This window comes from Aquarana catesbeiana, linkage group LG05, assembly GCF_042186555.1.
Source record: "Aquarana catesbeiana isolate 2022-GZ linkage group LG05, ASM4218655v1, whole genome shotgun sequence".
In the NCBI taxonomy this organism is placed as follows: domain Eukaryota; kingdom Metazoa; phylum Chordata; class Amphibia; order Anura; family Ranidae; genus Aquarana; species Aquarana catesbeiana.
Window position 1 is genome coordinate 538,694,152 of NC_133328.1, and position 14,461 is coordinate 538,708,612.

At 41.4% G+C, this 14,461-nt stretch overlaps 1 protein-coding gene across 2 annotated transcripts in view; it reads left to right on the plus strand.

Moving 5' to 3' along the window:
* TERF1 (telomeric repeat binding factor 1) overlaps positions 1-14,461 on the plus strand; it is a 77,973-nt gene that overhangs the window by 26,055 nt on the left and 37,457 nt on the right. Inside the window, exons 8-10 of one of the 2 annotated variants that reach the window (XM_073631796.1) lie at positions 7,555-7,617; positions 7,724-7,818; positions 12,979-13,023. In XM_073631796.1, coding sequence (XP_073487897.1) covers positions 7,555-7,617; positions 7,724-7,818; positions 12,979-13,023 — 203 coding nt within the window. The remainder of the gene's footprint in view (positions 1-7,554; positions 7,618-7,723; positions 7,819-12,978; positions 13,024-14,461) is intronic. The other variant, XM_073631797.1, reaches the window with a different exon arrangement.

Below are 14,461 nucleotides of genomic sequence, written 5' to 3' on the forward strand. Positions count from 1 at the left end.
CCTTTTCCTTCCCTCTTTTTCTCCCCCCTCCCCCCCGTTTTTTTTTTTTCTTTCCCCATTCCACCCTTCTCTGTTTTTCTCACTGGTCTCTTTTTTTTTTTTTTTCCTTTTCGTTTTTTATTTCCTTTTTATTCTGTTTCCCTTTCCTTATGCTTTTCCTGTTCTGTTCACTGGGACTTAACACTCCATTCTGGCTCCAGGCTCAAACATATCCTGTATATATATTTTTTTTTTACCGTACACGTCCCCGCATGTAACTGCTGGTTACCATATGCTTGCTGGTTGTCAGCTCCACTGGTTTGTTGCCACACTTTGTCCTTGAACACTATTCCAAACGCAATGAACAAAATGTTAATTCAATATTAATACTATGTATTATGCTATATGTTGTATGTCCTTTTTCTCTCTCTCCAATACAGGTGACTCCAACTGCTCCTGAAGAAGCATTCAATTGCGAAACATGTAGAGTTCTCTTTTAGTTTGTTGTCTCTTTTAACAAATATAGGGTTATGGTCCCCCTTTATGGGGTGAGGGTTATCCCTCTATAGGCGGCTACTTGTATGTGAGAGATTACGAGTTAAGGCTTTGCTGTTATTGCAACGCTTTGTTTTTTAATATATGGGTTTGCTGTTTTTTGTACATCTATGTATAATAAAAATTGTCTTTTTACCATATTTTATGACTGGTGCCTACAAAGTCCATTTTTCCACTCTCTTGGTTCTAGTTTCAAATAATTGTAGATTTAGGACGTTGGCACTGCTCTACTTATTAAGTCTCCACAGTCCATCCTGTGGTGAGACTTGGTGCCTCTGTTTATATTCATTTGAACTATCGCTTTTTTCGAAAGGTTTGAGCTTCTGCCTGGATCGACATTTGAACTTATTTGGGACCATTTTGGATATAAACAAATTTATGCGCATCCTTACACTTAAGAAACCTTATTTCAACAGATGTGTCACACAGATGAAGGTGATCGTAATGCTACTGTCGCTCCAGGTGAGTCTCGTACCTTTCCCTCTGATTTTACAGAGCTATGTGCTCTTTGTTATTTAGAGGATCTTGTTATTGAACCTGAGTTTAGCCCGGTGGAGGTGTTGGGTGGTCGCACGATCATCCCCTTTCGGTTGAGGTCTGACTTCTACCAGATCAACTCCAGTGGCAAAGTCATGGACCTTTTCCAGAGGTTGCTAGAAAAGGACTTGACTCACCTGGCTGGTAGAAGTAGGAATCGCTGTGGTCCAGATAATCTAACTGGCCCAGAGAGAGACGCCCTGAATAATCTCAGTAAGGATAATGATATTGTTATAAGAAATGCAGATAAAGGGGGCTCCACGGTAGTTTTGAATTCTGACATGTATAGAAGTGAAGCCATCCGTCGGCTATCGGATGATTGCACATATCTTAGATTAAGGGGGATCCTACATCCAATTTTAATGAGAGAGAGAGAGAGAGAGAGACCCTTCTCTTAATGAGCGGTTGGGCAATTGGATTGATCATCAGTTACAACCATTGGTCTCTGCTTTGCCTGGTTTCCGTAGGGACACCAAGCAGCTTCTTACAGATATCCAAAATTTCAAATGGGCCCCCGATTTTAGTTTGGATCACTTGTGATGTAGCAAGCCTGTACTCCTCACTCCCTGGGTTTTCAGGTAGTTGCCTATTATTTGGAACATACTAGTAATTACACTTTGGTTCACCAAGAGTTTATCCTATGTTGCCTAGAGTATTTATTGAGGCACAATTATTTTTTTTTATGTTCGATGGGGACTACTATCTCCAGAAGTGCAGGGCCTCTATGGGTGCAAAGTTTTCCCCCTTCCCTTGCCCATTTTGTACATGGGATGGTGGGAGAGGTCCCACATTTTTGCCGCTGGTTGTCCCCATGGTTCCAAGATTAGATTTTTTTTCGCCGCTACATAGATGACTTGCTCTTTGTGTGTACTAAAGATGTAGGACATTACCGAGTGGCTCTTATATCTCAATTACAATAGCCTTAACTTAAAGTTTACGGGTGTCGTGGATGAAAGACAGGTTGAATTCCTTGACGTCGTCCTGATAGGTGAAGAAAATAGTATCTTGTCTAAACTTTATAGGAAACCGTCAGCTGGCAATTCTTTGAGGACAGACTTGGGTCACCCCAGGCACACTATTAGAGGGATTCCGGTCAGCCAGTTTTTAAGGCTATTTATAAAGGAAGGCCTGTAGGCATGGTGTATCTTGATTCGACACAGTTCCCCATAAACGTTTACTGTACAAAATCAGGTCAGTTGGCATGGACCATAGGGTGAGTACATGGATTGAAAACTGGCTACAAGGGCGAGTTCAGAGGGTGGTGATAAATGGGGAGTACTCTGAATGGTTAGGGGTGGGTAGTGGGGTCCCCCAGGGTTCTGTGCTGGGACCAATCCTATTTAATTTGTTCATAAAGTACCTGGAGGATGGGGTAAACAGTTCAATCTCAATTTGTGGACGATGCTAAGCAGGGCAATAACTTCTCCGCAGGATGTGGTAACCTTGCAAAAAGATCTGAACAAATTAATGGGGTGGGCAACTACATGGCAAATGAGGTTTAATGTAGCAAAATGTAAAATAATGCATGTGGGTGTCAAAAATATGAATGCAATCTACTCACTAGGGGGTGAACCTCTGAGGGAATCCTAGGGTGGAAAAGGACCTGGGGGTCCTAGTAGATGACATGCTCAGCAATGGCATGCAATGCCAAGCTGCTGCTAACAAAGCTAACGGAATATTGAAATGCATTAAAAAGGGGATCAACTCCAGAGATAAAACGATAATTCTCCTGCTCTACAAGACTCTGGTCCGGCCGCACCTAGAGTATGCTGTCCAGTTCTGGGCACCAGTCCTCAGGAAGGATGTACTGGAAATGGAGTGAGTACAAAGAAGGGCAACAAAGCTAATAAAGGATCTGGAGGATATTCGTTATGAGGAAAGGTTGCGAGCATTGAACTTATTCTCTCTGGAGAAGAGACGCTTGAGAGGGGATATGATTTCAATTTATAAATACCATACTGGTGACCCCCACAATAGGGATAAAACTCTTTCGCGGAAGGGAGTTTAACAAGACACGTGGCCACTCATTAAAATGAGAAGCAAAGAGGTTTAACCTTAAACTACGTAGAGGGTTCTTTACTGTAAGAGCAGCAAGGATGTGGTATTCCCTTCCATAGGTGGTGGTCTCAGCGGGGAGCATCAATAGTTTAAAAAAAACTATTGGATAAGCACCTGAACGACCACAACATACAGGGATATACAATGTAATATTGACATATAATCACACCCATAGGTTGGACTTGTGTCTTCTCAACCTCACCTACTATGTTACTATGTACGACGTGTGTGCCGTGATGAATTCATTTTCAAGGAGGGGGCACAAAAATGACATTACGGTTTTTGGATAGGGGTTATACCAAGTCTGCTCTCAATAGAGCCTTCAATATTGCCATCAACAATGAGAGGTGCAATCTCATCTGTGAAAAGGTAGATCTATAAATGGTGGGAGACATGTCTCTAAACGTAACAGGTCTGGGGCTGATAAAATCCCTGTTTTCTCTACTCCCTACGGCTTTGAGTTACGTCACATCTTCGTTCCCAGTGGATGCCTGTTGAGGGGAAACGCATCGGGTGGAGCAAGTGGCTGTGACGCCATCACGTTTTTATTCATTTTTTTTCCCCATGCAGTCAGACGGCTCAATCCTCGGCTGCTTGTGTGCTATTGTTAATTTTTTATCCGGTTGATTTGATTTTTTGGTTTTCAGTTCCCAGTGTGCTGTGGTTTTATTGCTGTGCACAAATTGCTGTGGACTTTTTAAATGATTTTTTTAATAAATCAAAGTTGTACATCTGCACTGTGGAGTCTCCACCGTTTTGTTTCCATTGAGGGTTCTGGATGTGTGGAGGATCCAGGGGAGATAATTCATCCCCCCCCCCCCCCCCCGGGCTAATGCAACAAGCCTATAAGATCTCTATAACCTGAGATCCAACAGATCCGGTAAGTGGGTAATTTTACTATACCTATAGCGGGAGGATCACCTATTTATTTCAAAGTAGAAGATCTGTGGTTCATCTTCAATACAAGATATTTTCATTTGGACTTTTTTTGTGTTATAACATTCTTCACAGAAAAAATCATTAGGATGTTTATTTTTATATTAATTAAGGTTTTTTCAGATGATTAACTATCAATGGGTGCAATAATATTGCTGGTATTAGGTTACAAGTACATAGAGTAACGTTGTTGCTTTTTATTTGTGTCACATAACACTAGTCATAAAGGGTCATTTCAGTAATTTCTATAAATGTTTCACATTTTTATTTCAAAATAATTTTTTCACATTAATAGTGTTGAATCACGTTGGTATATTTGTTGCATACATTGTATCACTATATATATTTTTTGGTTGCGCGCTTGTTACTTTTTATGATTGCTATAGGACATCCCACATAGTAATTACTATGGCTCTGTGTCCCCTGATGTATGAAAAGAAAACAGGATTTTTAAAACGGCTTACCTGTAAAATCCTTTTCTTTGAGGTACATCAGGGGACACAGAGGTCCCTCCGTTCTTGGTATACACGTGTATTGCTTGGCTACAAAACTGAATACTCCCAGTAGTGGGAGGGGTTATATAGGGAGTGCATTTGTTAATTTAGGGCGTGCCAGTGTCCATCACCTAAAGGTGGCCTATAACCCACATAGTAATTACTATGGCTCTGTGTCCCCTGATGTACCTCAAAGAAAAGGATTTTACAGGTAAGCGGTTTTAAAAATCCAGTTTTTTCGTCCGTGTTCTTTGTTCCTAGAATTTTATCCCTTTTAATATCTTCTAGCAAGGAGCGCAGTTTAGGGAAGTTGGCTCTTTTGAGATTCTGTGTCTTTGTATTACCCTTGTGTTTCCTATTTGTGTGATTAATGCTGAAACTAAATTGATCTGTGAATAGCTGTTTCCTAAATTGACCCCTTTTTCCACTTCCTCGATCAGGTCTCTATTGTTAGTAATCAGTAGGTCTAGTAACGCTTTGTTTCTTGTTGGTGCATTTACCATCTGACAGAAAAATTGTCCTGCGAGCCTTAGATGAATGCATCATTTCTTCCGCCCAGTCTATGTCCAGATAATTAAAATCCCCCATTATGACACTTCCCATCCTTGCAGCCATTCCAAACTGTTATATGAGGTCCACCTCCCCCTGATTTAGGGGGCCTATAGCCTACTCCAAGTATTACTTTCCCCTTGGTTTCCTCCCTTTGAAGCTCTACCCATAAGGATTTCACCTCCTAGAGGTGAAAGTTTTATCATAACATCTTGGATAACTATATACAAAATAACATTTCGTTCTTGGATCAAAGGGATGAACTTCGTCTGTAGATGAGGGAAGTTTAACCACTTAAAGACTAAACCTTTTTCTGACACTTGCTGCTTACAAGTTAAAATCAATATTTATTGCTAGAAGATTACTCAGAACCCCCAAACATTATATATGTGTTTATTAGCAGAGACCCCAGAGAATAAAATAGTGGTTGTTGCAAAAAAAAAAATACAAAAAAAAAATACACTAATTTAAAAAAAAAAGAAAATAAACAGTAAAGTTAGCCCAGTTTTTTTGTATAATATGAAAGATGATGTTACGCAGCGAGAATCATGATCTTTATTCTAAGCAAAAAAAAATCATGATTCTCATTTTGGACAAAATTGTGCAGCTGTACCTCCTCCCTTGCTCCATTTAGTGATGTCGTGCCTCACATTCACTTGTATATCATTCTTGATATACAGGCATACCCCTCCCCCTTTTTTACCCTCCCTATTTCTGCGATATAGGGAATACCCTTGAATGGTTGTCAGCCAATCATGGGAGCTGTGAAACCAAGTCTGAAATTCCCACAAAATCTAAATCCTTCTCATACAACAGCAACTCTAGTTCTCCCAGCCACGATTCATGGGGGATTTATCTGCCTGGTTACTGGTCTTGCATTTCACACAAAGCATAAGCTTTAAGGACAGATCACAGATTGCTTTTGCCAGCAGCTTGCACAAGGAACCTTGAGGATAGTGTATTGCAATGATGTTGCAGGCTGCCCCTGAGGTCTCCAGCTAGATTTCCCTACTAATCGCACTCTGCAGTTTGGAACTAGTGAAACAAAGCCACATGAATGTGGTGTGCATGGCATCGGTAAAGGTATTTAGAAGGGGGAATTATAACCACTGTCAGTTTTTTTTTTTTTTTTTTTTTTTTTTTTTTTTAGCAGAGACCCTGGGGAATAAAATGGCGGTTGTTGCAACTTTTTATGTCACACAGAATTTGCACAGCAATTATTCAAAGCAATTTTTGTTTGTTTTCTTTTGGGGGGGGGGGTGGAGAAAGGGTTTCATAAATGTAAAAAAATCAAAACACTAAAGTTAGCCCATTTTTTTTTTTTTTGTATAATGTGGAAGATGATGTTGCACCAAGTAAATAGATACATAACATGTCATGCTTTAAAATTGCGCGCACACTCGTGGAATGGTGCGAAACTTTGGTAACTAAAAATCTCTATAGGTTACCAGTTTAGAGTTGCAGAGGATGTCTTAGGCTAGAAATGTTGCTCTCATTGTAACGTTTGTGGAGATACCTCATGGTCTGAATGCAGTTTTACAAATTTGGGCGTGACGTACGTATGCGTTTTCTTTTTTTTTTTTGGTTTTTTTTTTCTATCACTTGTATTCCTATTGCAAGGAATGTAAACATCCCTTGTAATAGGAATAGGGCATGACACATCCTCTTTATGGAGAGATGTGGAGTCCTATAAGACCCCACATCTCTCCTAGGCAGAAAAGAAAAAAAATCTGCGGCCTTTTCATAAACAGCAGTGTTTACAACTGCCAGATGTGGCATCATAACATCGCACTCGGGCCTCCGAAGGTCAGAGACTGCCCGGGATGATCTGGTCCACGGTTTTATCTATGGTTAACTTCTCCTGCCAGTGGATTCCTTCTCCGGCGAAAGGGGGGGGGGGGGCGACATACCCTCCCGCCGCCTGTAAATACAATCAAAAGCCGCTATGATTGTTTTTACAGTGCAGGGAATCGTCGGATAAAAATGATATCTGGATGATGTCTGTAGCTGCAGGCATCATTCAGATATCTCCACTTAAAGTCCAGGACGTCAAATGCCAGCCTTGGGCAGGAAGTGGTTAACTTTCTAACCCATAACCAAAACCCAGAAAGTCCGAGGAAATCCCTTCAAAGTGTGTGAAATCTCTGGTAATCAACAGGGTCACCAAAACTAAAGTCTCCATTGGAAGATTACCCCTCTATTCCTGTTCTGATTACCACTTAAAATCTGGGAACTTCTTTTACTTTCTCTTTTGCTGATAATGCTCACCAGGACAAATAGAGTGGGTCAATCTCCCTAACAGAGACACAGACAGCAGTTCAAGCCTGACAGGTGTTCTAATCCCTCTCCATTCTATCCAAACCTAAAAAAAAAGTTTTGTCTTTAGTTATTCTTTATGTAATAACATTTTGTAAATAAGTTTACTTTTCCTTTCCCTATTGACTAGTTATGAAGTAGAGGCTGATAAACCAGTGGAAGAAGAATTGCAGACATTAGATAAAACAGAGAGGTAAGAAACACAAACTTGTGTGTGTTTGTGTTTTTTTGTTTTTTAAAGCACTGCTGCCAAGGTATTCCAGCACATCTGTAACTTTTAGCTGTGACTCTTGTTACAGGCCCCAGAGACGATTATTTTCCTTAGGACTGGGCACACCATGGCATCCAGATAAACCAGTCCTTCTCAGCAGGATGTTGCAAAAGCCCAACCTACGTAAGTAACGTGAACCTGTACTCTATTTTAAACTTTAAATTTGGGATCCCAATAGAGATCGCAGCGGCTCACAGCAGGGGGTTCGGTGCATCCCCATTTACCATTTCAGGTCCGATTTTTCAGCCTGAATTTTGGGCTAAATTCGGACCTGAAACGGACCAAAAGACGCACAGGACTCCTGGTCCATTCGCTCTTCTGTCTCCCAGGGCATTCATGGCCTTGACTTATTGGATGCTTACTTGCATATCCAGATCCATCTGGAATCAAAAAGATTCCTAAGATTTGCGGTAAAAGGATCAGGAAAGACACTGTTCTTCCAGTACAATGCGCTCCTCTTCGGCCTTCTTTCGGCACATTGTATTTTCACCAAAGCCCTGGTAGAGGCCTTATTGGTGTTAAGAACGGAGGGCATACAGATCATCCCCTGGTCCATCTGGATGACCTTCTAATCTTTGGGGGCTCAGCTGAAGAAGAAGTACAGTATTATACAGCCAAATCCGGTTGTAGTCACTACAGACGCAAGTGCATGGGGGGTGGGGCACATTTTCTAGAGCTTTGGGCTCAAGGAGCATGGCCCCCACAGATGGACAAGGCCTCATCCAGTGCAAAGGGGTTAAGGGCAGTCCTGGAAGCTCTAATCGCTTTTGAGGTCTCCTTTTAAGAGGCAAAAATATTTAAATTCGGACAACATAACAACCGTCTGCTACATAAACTAGCAGGGCAACACAGGACTGATGGAGATAGCCGAAGACCTTTTAGCCTGGGCAAAAAGAAACCTGGCATCTTTCTTCTGTGCATTTAAAAGGAGAAATAAACAGTCTGGCGGATTGACTGAGCAGGAGGAAAATATCACAGACCGAATGGTCCCTGAATCAAGCAATCTTCGATCTGTCTGAAATGGGGAACACCAGAAATTGTCCCATTTGCCACCCAGGAAAACAGGAAAATGGACAAGTTTTATTCCTTGCAGATAGATCCCCTCAGCTTGGGGGTGGATGTCCTTTCCCAACTCTGGGGGAAATTCCTGGTCTATGCCTTTCCTCCATTTTCATTAATACCAAAGGTAATTCAGACAGCAGCAAAGGTGATCCTTATTGCCACCTACTGGCTCAGGAGGGCATGGTTCACCGGGCGTCTCAAACTGAACTGTAGCAGACCCCTGGGAGCTTCCCCGCTCCACAGACCTCATCCATCAAAGAGTGTTAAAACATCCAGCTGTGGACCAGTTTTCACTGATGGCATGGCTTCTGAGAGGGAATTGCTCAAAAGAAAAGGATTGTCCCAAAAAGGAATTGAAAGAATTCTCAGAAGTAGGAAAGAAACAACTAACGTTATCTACAATAAAGTGTGGAAAAGATTCTACAGTTGGAAAGCAGATGATGATAAAATATGTGGTCCCATTATTCCGTCAGTACTGGACTTCCTACAAACAGGGGCAGACCTCAATCTGGCCCCCAGCACTTTAAAAGTGCATGTAGCGGCCCTTTCTAATTTTTTGGATGTGCGTCTGGCGGAACACACCCTTATTTAAAAGTTTTACTGCTATAGGACGCAAAGCTAAGCCAAAACTCTCCAGATTTCCTTCCTGGGATGCTTCAATTGTGCTAAAGCTTCGTAAGAAACCTTTTGAACCTTTGGAAGAGTCTTCTACCAACATAATAACCCTGAAAACAGCGCTCCCAGTAGCTTTAGTTTCAGCTAGAAGAATAAGTGAGCTCCAGGATCTCTCAATAGCGAAGCCTAATGCCCTGTACACACAGTCGGGCTTTCCGACGGAAAATGTGCGATCGGAGCTTTTTTCGGAAATTCCAAACGTGTGTAGGCTCCATCGGACTTTTTCCATCGGAATTTCCGACACACAAAGTTTGAGAGCTGGATCTAAAATTTTACGACTACAAAATCCGTTCGCTTAAATTCCGATCGTGTGTAGACAATTCCGACGCACAAAGTGCCACGCTTGCTCAGAATCAAGCAGAAGAGCAGCACTGGCTATTGAACTTAATTTTTCTCGGCTCGACGTACATGTTGTACGTCACCGTGTTCTTGACGTTCAGAATTTCCGACCATCTTTGTGTGACCGTGTGTATGCAAGACAAGTTTGAGCCAACATCCGTCGGAAAAAATCAGATGGATTTTGTTGTCGGAATGTCCGATCGTGTGTACAGGGCATTATTGTATCATCCCGCCTAACAAAATACTCCTAACCTTGGATCTCACTTTTCTGCGTAAAGTGGCTTCGGACTTCCACCGCTCAGAAGAAATTATCATTCCTTACATAGTAGGTGAGGTTGAAAAAAGACACAAGTACATCAAGTCCAACCTATGTGTGTGATTATGTGTCAGTATTACATTATATATCCCTGTATGTTGCGGTCATTCAGGTGCTTATCTAATAGTTTCTTGAAGCTATCATTGCTCCCCGCTGAGACCACTGCCTGTGGAAGGGAATTCCACATCCTTGCCGCTCTTACAGTAAAGAACCCTCTACGTAGTTTAAGGTTAAACCTCTTTTCTTCTAATTTTAATGAGTGGCCGCGAGTCTTGTTAAACTCTCTTCTGCGAAAGTTTTATTTCTATTGTAGGGTCACCAGTATGGTATTTGTATATTGACATCATATCCCCTCTTAAGCGTCTCTTCTCCAGAGAGAATAAGTTCAGTGCTCGCAACCTTTCCTCGTAACTAAGATCCTCCAGACCCTTTATTAGCTTTGTTGCCCTTCTTTGTACTCGCTCCATTTCCAGTACATCCTTCCTGAGGACTGGTGCCCAGAACTGGACAGCATTCTCCAGGTGCGGCCGGACCAGAGTCTTGCATTCATATTTTTGCCACCCAAATGCATTATTTTACATTTTTCTACATTGAACCTCATTTGCCATGTAGTTGCCCACTCCATTAATTTGTTCAGATCTTTTTGCAAGGTTTCCACTTCCTGCGGAGAAGTTATTGCCTTCTTTTTGTAATGAGCCCAGACATGACAAGGAAGTAGAGTTCAACAAAGTTGATGTCAGAAGGTGCCTTATTGCCTACATAGAACGTACTAAGGGTTGGCGATCTTCTTCTAGTCCTTTTTTTGTGCAGTTTCATGGGCCTAAGAAAGGTGGATGAAGCTAGCGATCTCTGAAGCTTATCTAGCATTGGCTGCATCACCTTGTTCTAACTTAAAAGATTACTCTACAAGGGCGATGGCGACTTTGTGGGCAGAATGGGCTGGAGCTTCCCCTGTTCAGATCTGTAAGGCAGCCACCTGGTCCAGCTACCAAACCTTCATTAGGCATTACCGGTTGGATCTGCTGTCTGGCATGGATCAGTCATTTGGGAGAAAGTTGCTGCATGCCGTAGCCCCCCCCCCCCTAAGCAGGTAGTTGCTTTTTTCTCTCGTAGCTGTCCTGGAAGATGACTTGGGAAAAAAGTTATTAGATGACTTGGGAAAACAGTTATTACCTGTTAACTCACTTTCCAGGAATCTTCTAGGATGGCGCCAATCCCCACCCTGAGGTGTATGTTTTAATGTGTACATGTTATGGGTATTACTGTTTTTTTTTTTTTTTTTATATATATATATATATATATATATATATATATATATATATATATATAATCACCTTGCCTACAGTCATCTGTTATAACTGAGGGTATACTGTGGTGCATGCTTTAAATATTGTGGATTATGTGTTTCCTGTGCTAGGTGGGAGGAGCCTCTCTCTCTCGTAGCCGTCCTGGAAAATGAGTTAACAGGTAATAACTGTTTTTCATTTTTGCACAAGTCGCATTCATCCAAAGTTGCATCAAAGTCTGCTCAAGTCGCACGGTAAAGTTGCAATGGAAATCTCACCTTTTTATTTATTATTTTTAAATCGAATGTGAATGGAACCTAAACGCCTCCTGATGCTTGATCTCTTTACGAGGATTTCTTTTAAATATTGACTAATCCTCCAGCATCAACCAACAAAGCTCTGACCATTCCTATAGAATGTTGCTCCTTAAGGACTGACTGCTGACAAGTCGTTAACTATTTTTCTATCCATCTACCCCTATGTGGGATCTGCTTATCGACCCATGTTCACTACTGCACTCGTTCCCCAAACTTTAGCTGTTTGGTATAAAGCAATAAGTAAGGATCTGATGGCTGCTGGGGTTGACATTCGTTTTGATTGCACTGGGCTTCTTGCACATGAAAATTAAATGCCATGTTTTTACTGATCTTAATTCAGGTGCATCCTTGTCTATGGAACAATGCACACAGCTGCATAAAGATTAGTAATACAGCAATGAGTTCAGAGCCATAAAATAAAAATAGAAAAAGTTACGTTTGACTGCAGTAATTTATGCACGTATATTGCGGCATTGGCACTAGAGAAGGATAAAGAAGAATTTTACATATGTGCATGCATATGCGTGTTTATGAAGGTCTTTAACCGCTTAAAGACCACCTACCGCAGATATATTGTGGCAGGGCGGCACCATTGCGCGAATCGACATACCTGTACGTAATTTCGTGCAATCCCCCATGCACTTAGAAATCATCCCCTAGGGACACACTTAACCCTTTGATTGCCCCTGGTGTTAACCCCTTCCCTGCTAGTGTCATTAGTACAGTAACCATGCATATTTGTAGCACCGATCACTGTAATGTCACTGGTTCCCAAAAAAATGTCAATTTGGTGTCTGATTTGTCCGCCGCAATGTTGCAGTCCCGCTAAAAATCAATGATCGCAGCCATTACTAGTAAAAAATAAATACATTTTAAAAAATGCTGCGAAAATATCCTATAGTATGTAGACGTGATAACTTTTGCGCAAACCAATCAATATACGCTTATTGGGATTTTTTTTTTTACCAAAAATATGTAGCAGAATACACATTGGCCTAAATAGATGAAGAAATTCAATATTTTTTTTTTATTTTTTATTATTGGATATGTTTGGGTACAACGTCGCAAGACCGTGCAACGTTGTCAGTTAAAGCGACGCAGTGCCGTATTGCAAAAAATGGCCTGGTCATGAAGGGGTTAAAAGCTTCCGGGTTTGAAGTGGTTAAATAACATTTTTATTCAGGATCTTGTTAACTGAAAAATCATAATGAGGCCTCGTCCATTATACTGTTAAAAAAAAAAAAAAAAAAAAAAAAAAAGCATTTTTAAAAGCATTTCTTATTTACAGATCTGAACGCCAGATGCATTTCTTTCAAAAGAGACATTCACACAGGTGCGTAAACAGGTACTGTGTTCAGATCAGTAACATAAAGTCCAAAAATCTGCATCTGGGGACATGTATATGCATTCTGATACTAAAAAAAAAAAAACAGGACAATTATATGCACCTAAAAAATGGATATAAAAGTGAGTATCATTTAAGCAGGAACTTTTGTTCCTTCAACGGGTTCCAATTTTAGGTCTCACAGGTCATCTTATTAGAGGTCGACTGATATGGGCTTTTCTCTGGCCGATGCCGACATTTAGAAATCGCGGTGGCCGATGGCCGATATGTGATGCTGATTTTTTTTTTTTTTTTTTTGGGCCGATATATTAGGCTGATTTTTTTTTTTTTTTTTTTTTTCTTCTTCCCTCCCTCTCATAAAATCTAACAATTAGACCCCTTTCACAGGGGCATTTTTCAGGCGCTTTTGGGCTAAAAATAGCGCCTGTAAAGTGCCTGTAAAACGCTGGCCAGAGGAGGAGAGAAGTATCTCCACAGAAGATTTCAGGCAACTTGTATTGACTTCTATTACAGAAGTCATTTGCAAGTCCGCTGATATCGGCCTTTTTTTTATCAGCACTATCGGCTGATGCCGATTAAGTAAAAAACACCAAATATCGGCCGATATATCGGTCGACCTCTACATCTTAAACCCTTTTTGGGCTCAGAGTTCAAAACATCATTGGCAAACCAAGGGATCTCAATCTATGGATAAATCCTCCCCAGCTTGAAGGTCCACCTACACCAGCTTTATCAGAGGTTGCGGGATGTCCGATGGCTTTTGCAGAGATTTGAGAAGCACGCTAAGCCAGCTCATAGGTGTGGGAGGTACTTTCCAAAGGTTGCAGAATAGTTTTGCCTCTGTCCTTTACCTTGATTTATCACTTTGCATCTTTCTTATCATTCCTGTTCCTCCAATTAAAAGATTTCAAGGTTTTTATTCAAACCGGTTTACAGTTCTGAAAGCCAACGCATTTGTTCTGTCTTGGTTTTAAAGGCTCTCAATGCCTTATTGAAGGTTCTCAAATACTGTAGCTGCTGACTTTTAATAAAAGGACACTGACCTGTCCAGGGATCCAAGGCAGTCCTCAGCCGGGCTAGTTTTTCCCTATTCGGATCCCCCACACTGGCATCTTTAGTGTGGGAAGGCAGCTGGGACAGATTGCAGCTTCACAGCTGGTTTCCTACTGCGCATGTGGGAGCTGCATTTTTGTGGATGGTCCAGCAACTTCCTGAGACCTGTGACATATCCCAGGAAGATGCAGGTGAAGAGGGGAGGAGGGGGGGGGCTGTCAAAACTAAGTACCTGCTACCCCCCCCCCCCCCCCCCCAAATTGATATGCCAAATATGGTAGAGGAGAAGGGAGGGAGGACTTAAAGCGGAACTTCCCCTTCATTCATCGACATAAAGGATGCATATTTACACATTTTCATTGTTTCAGGACGT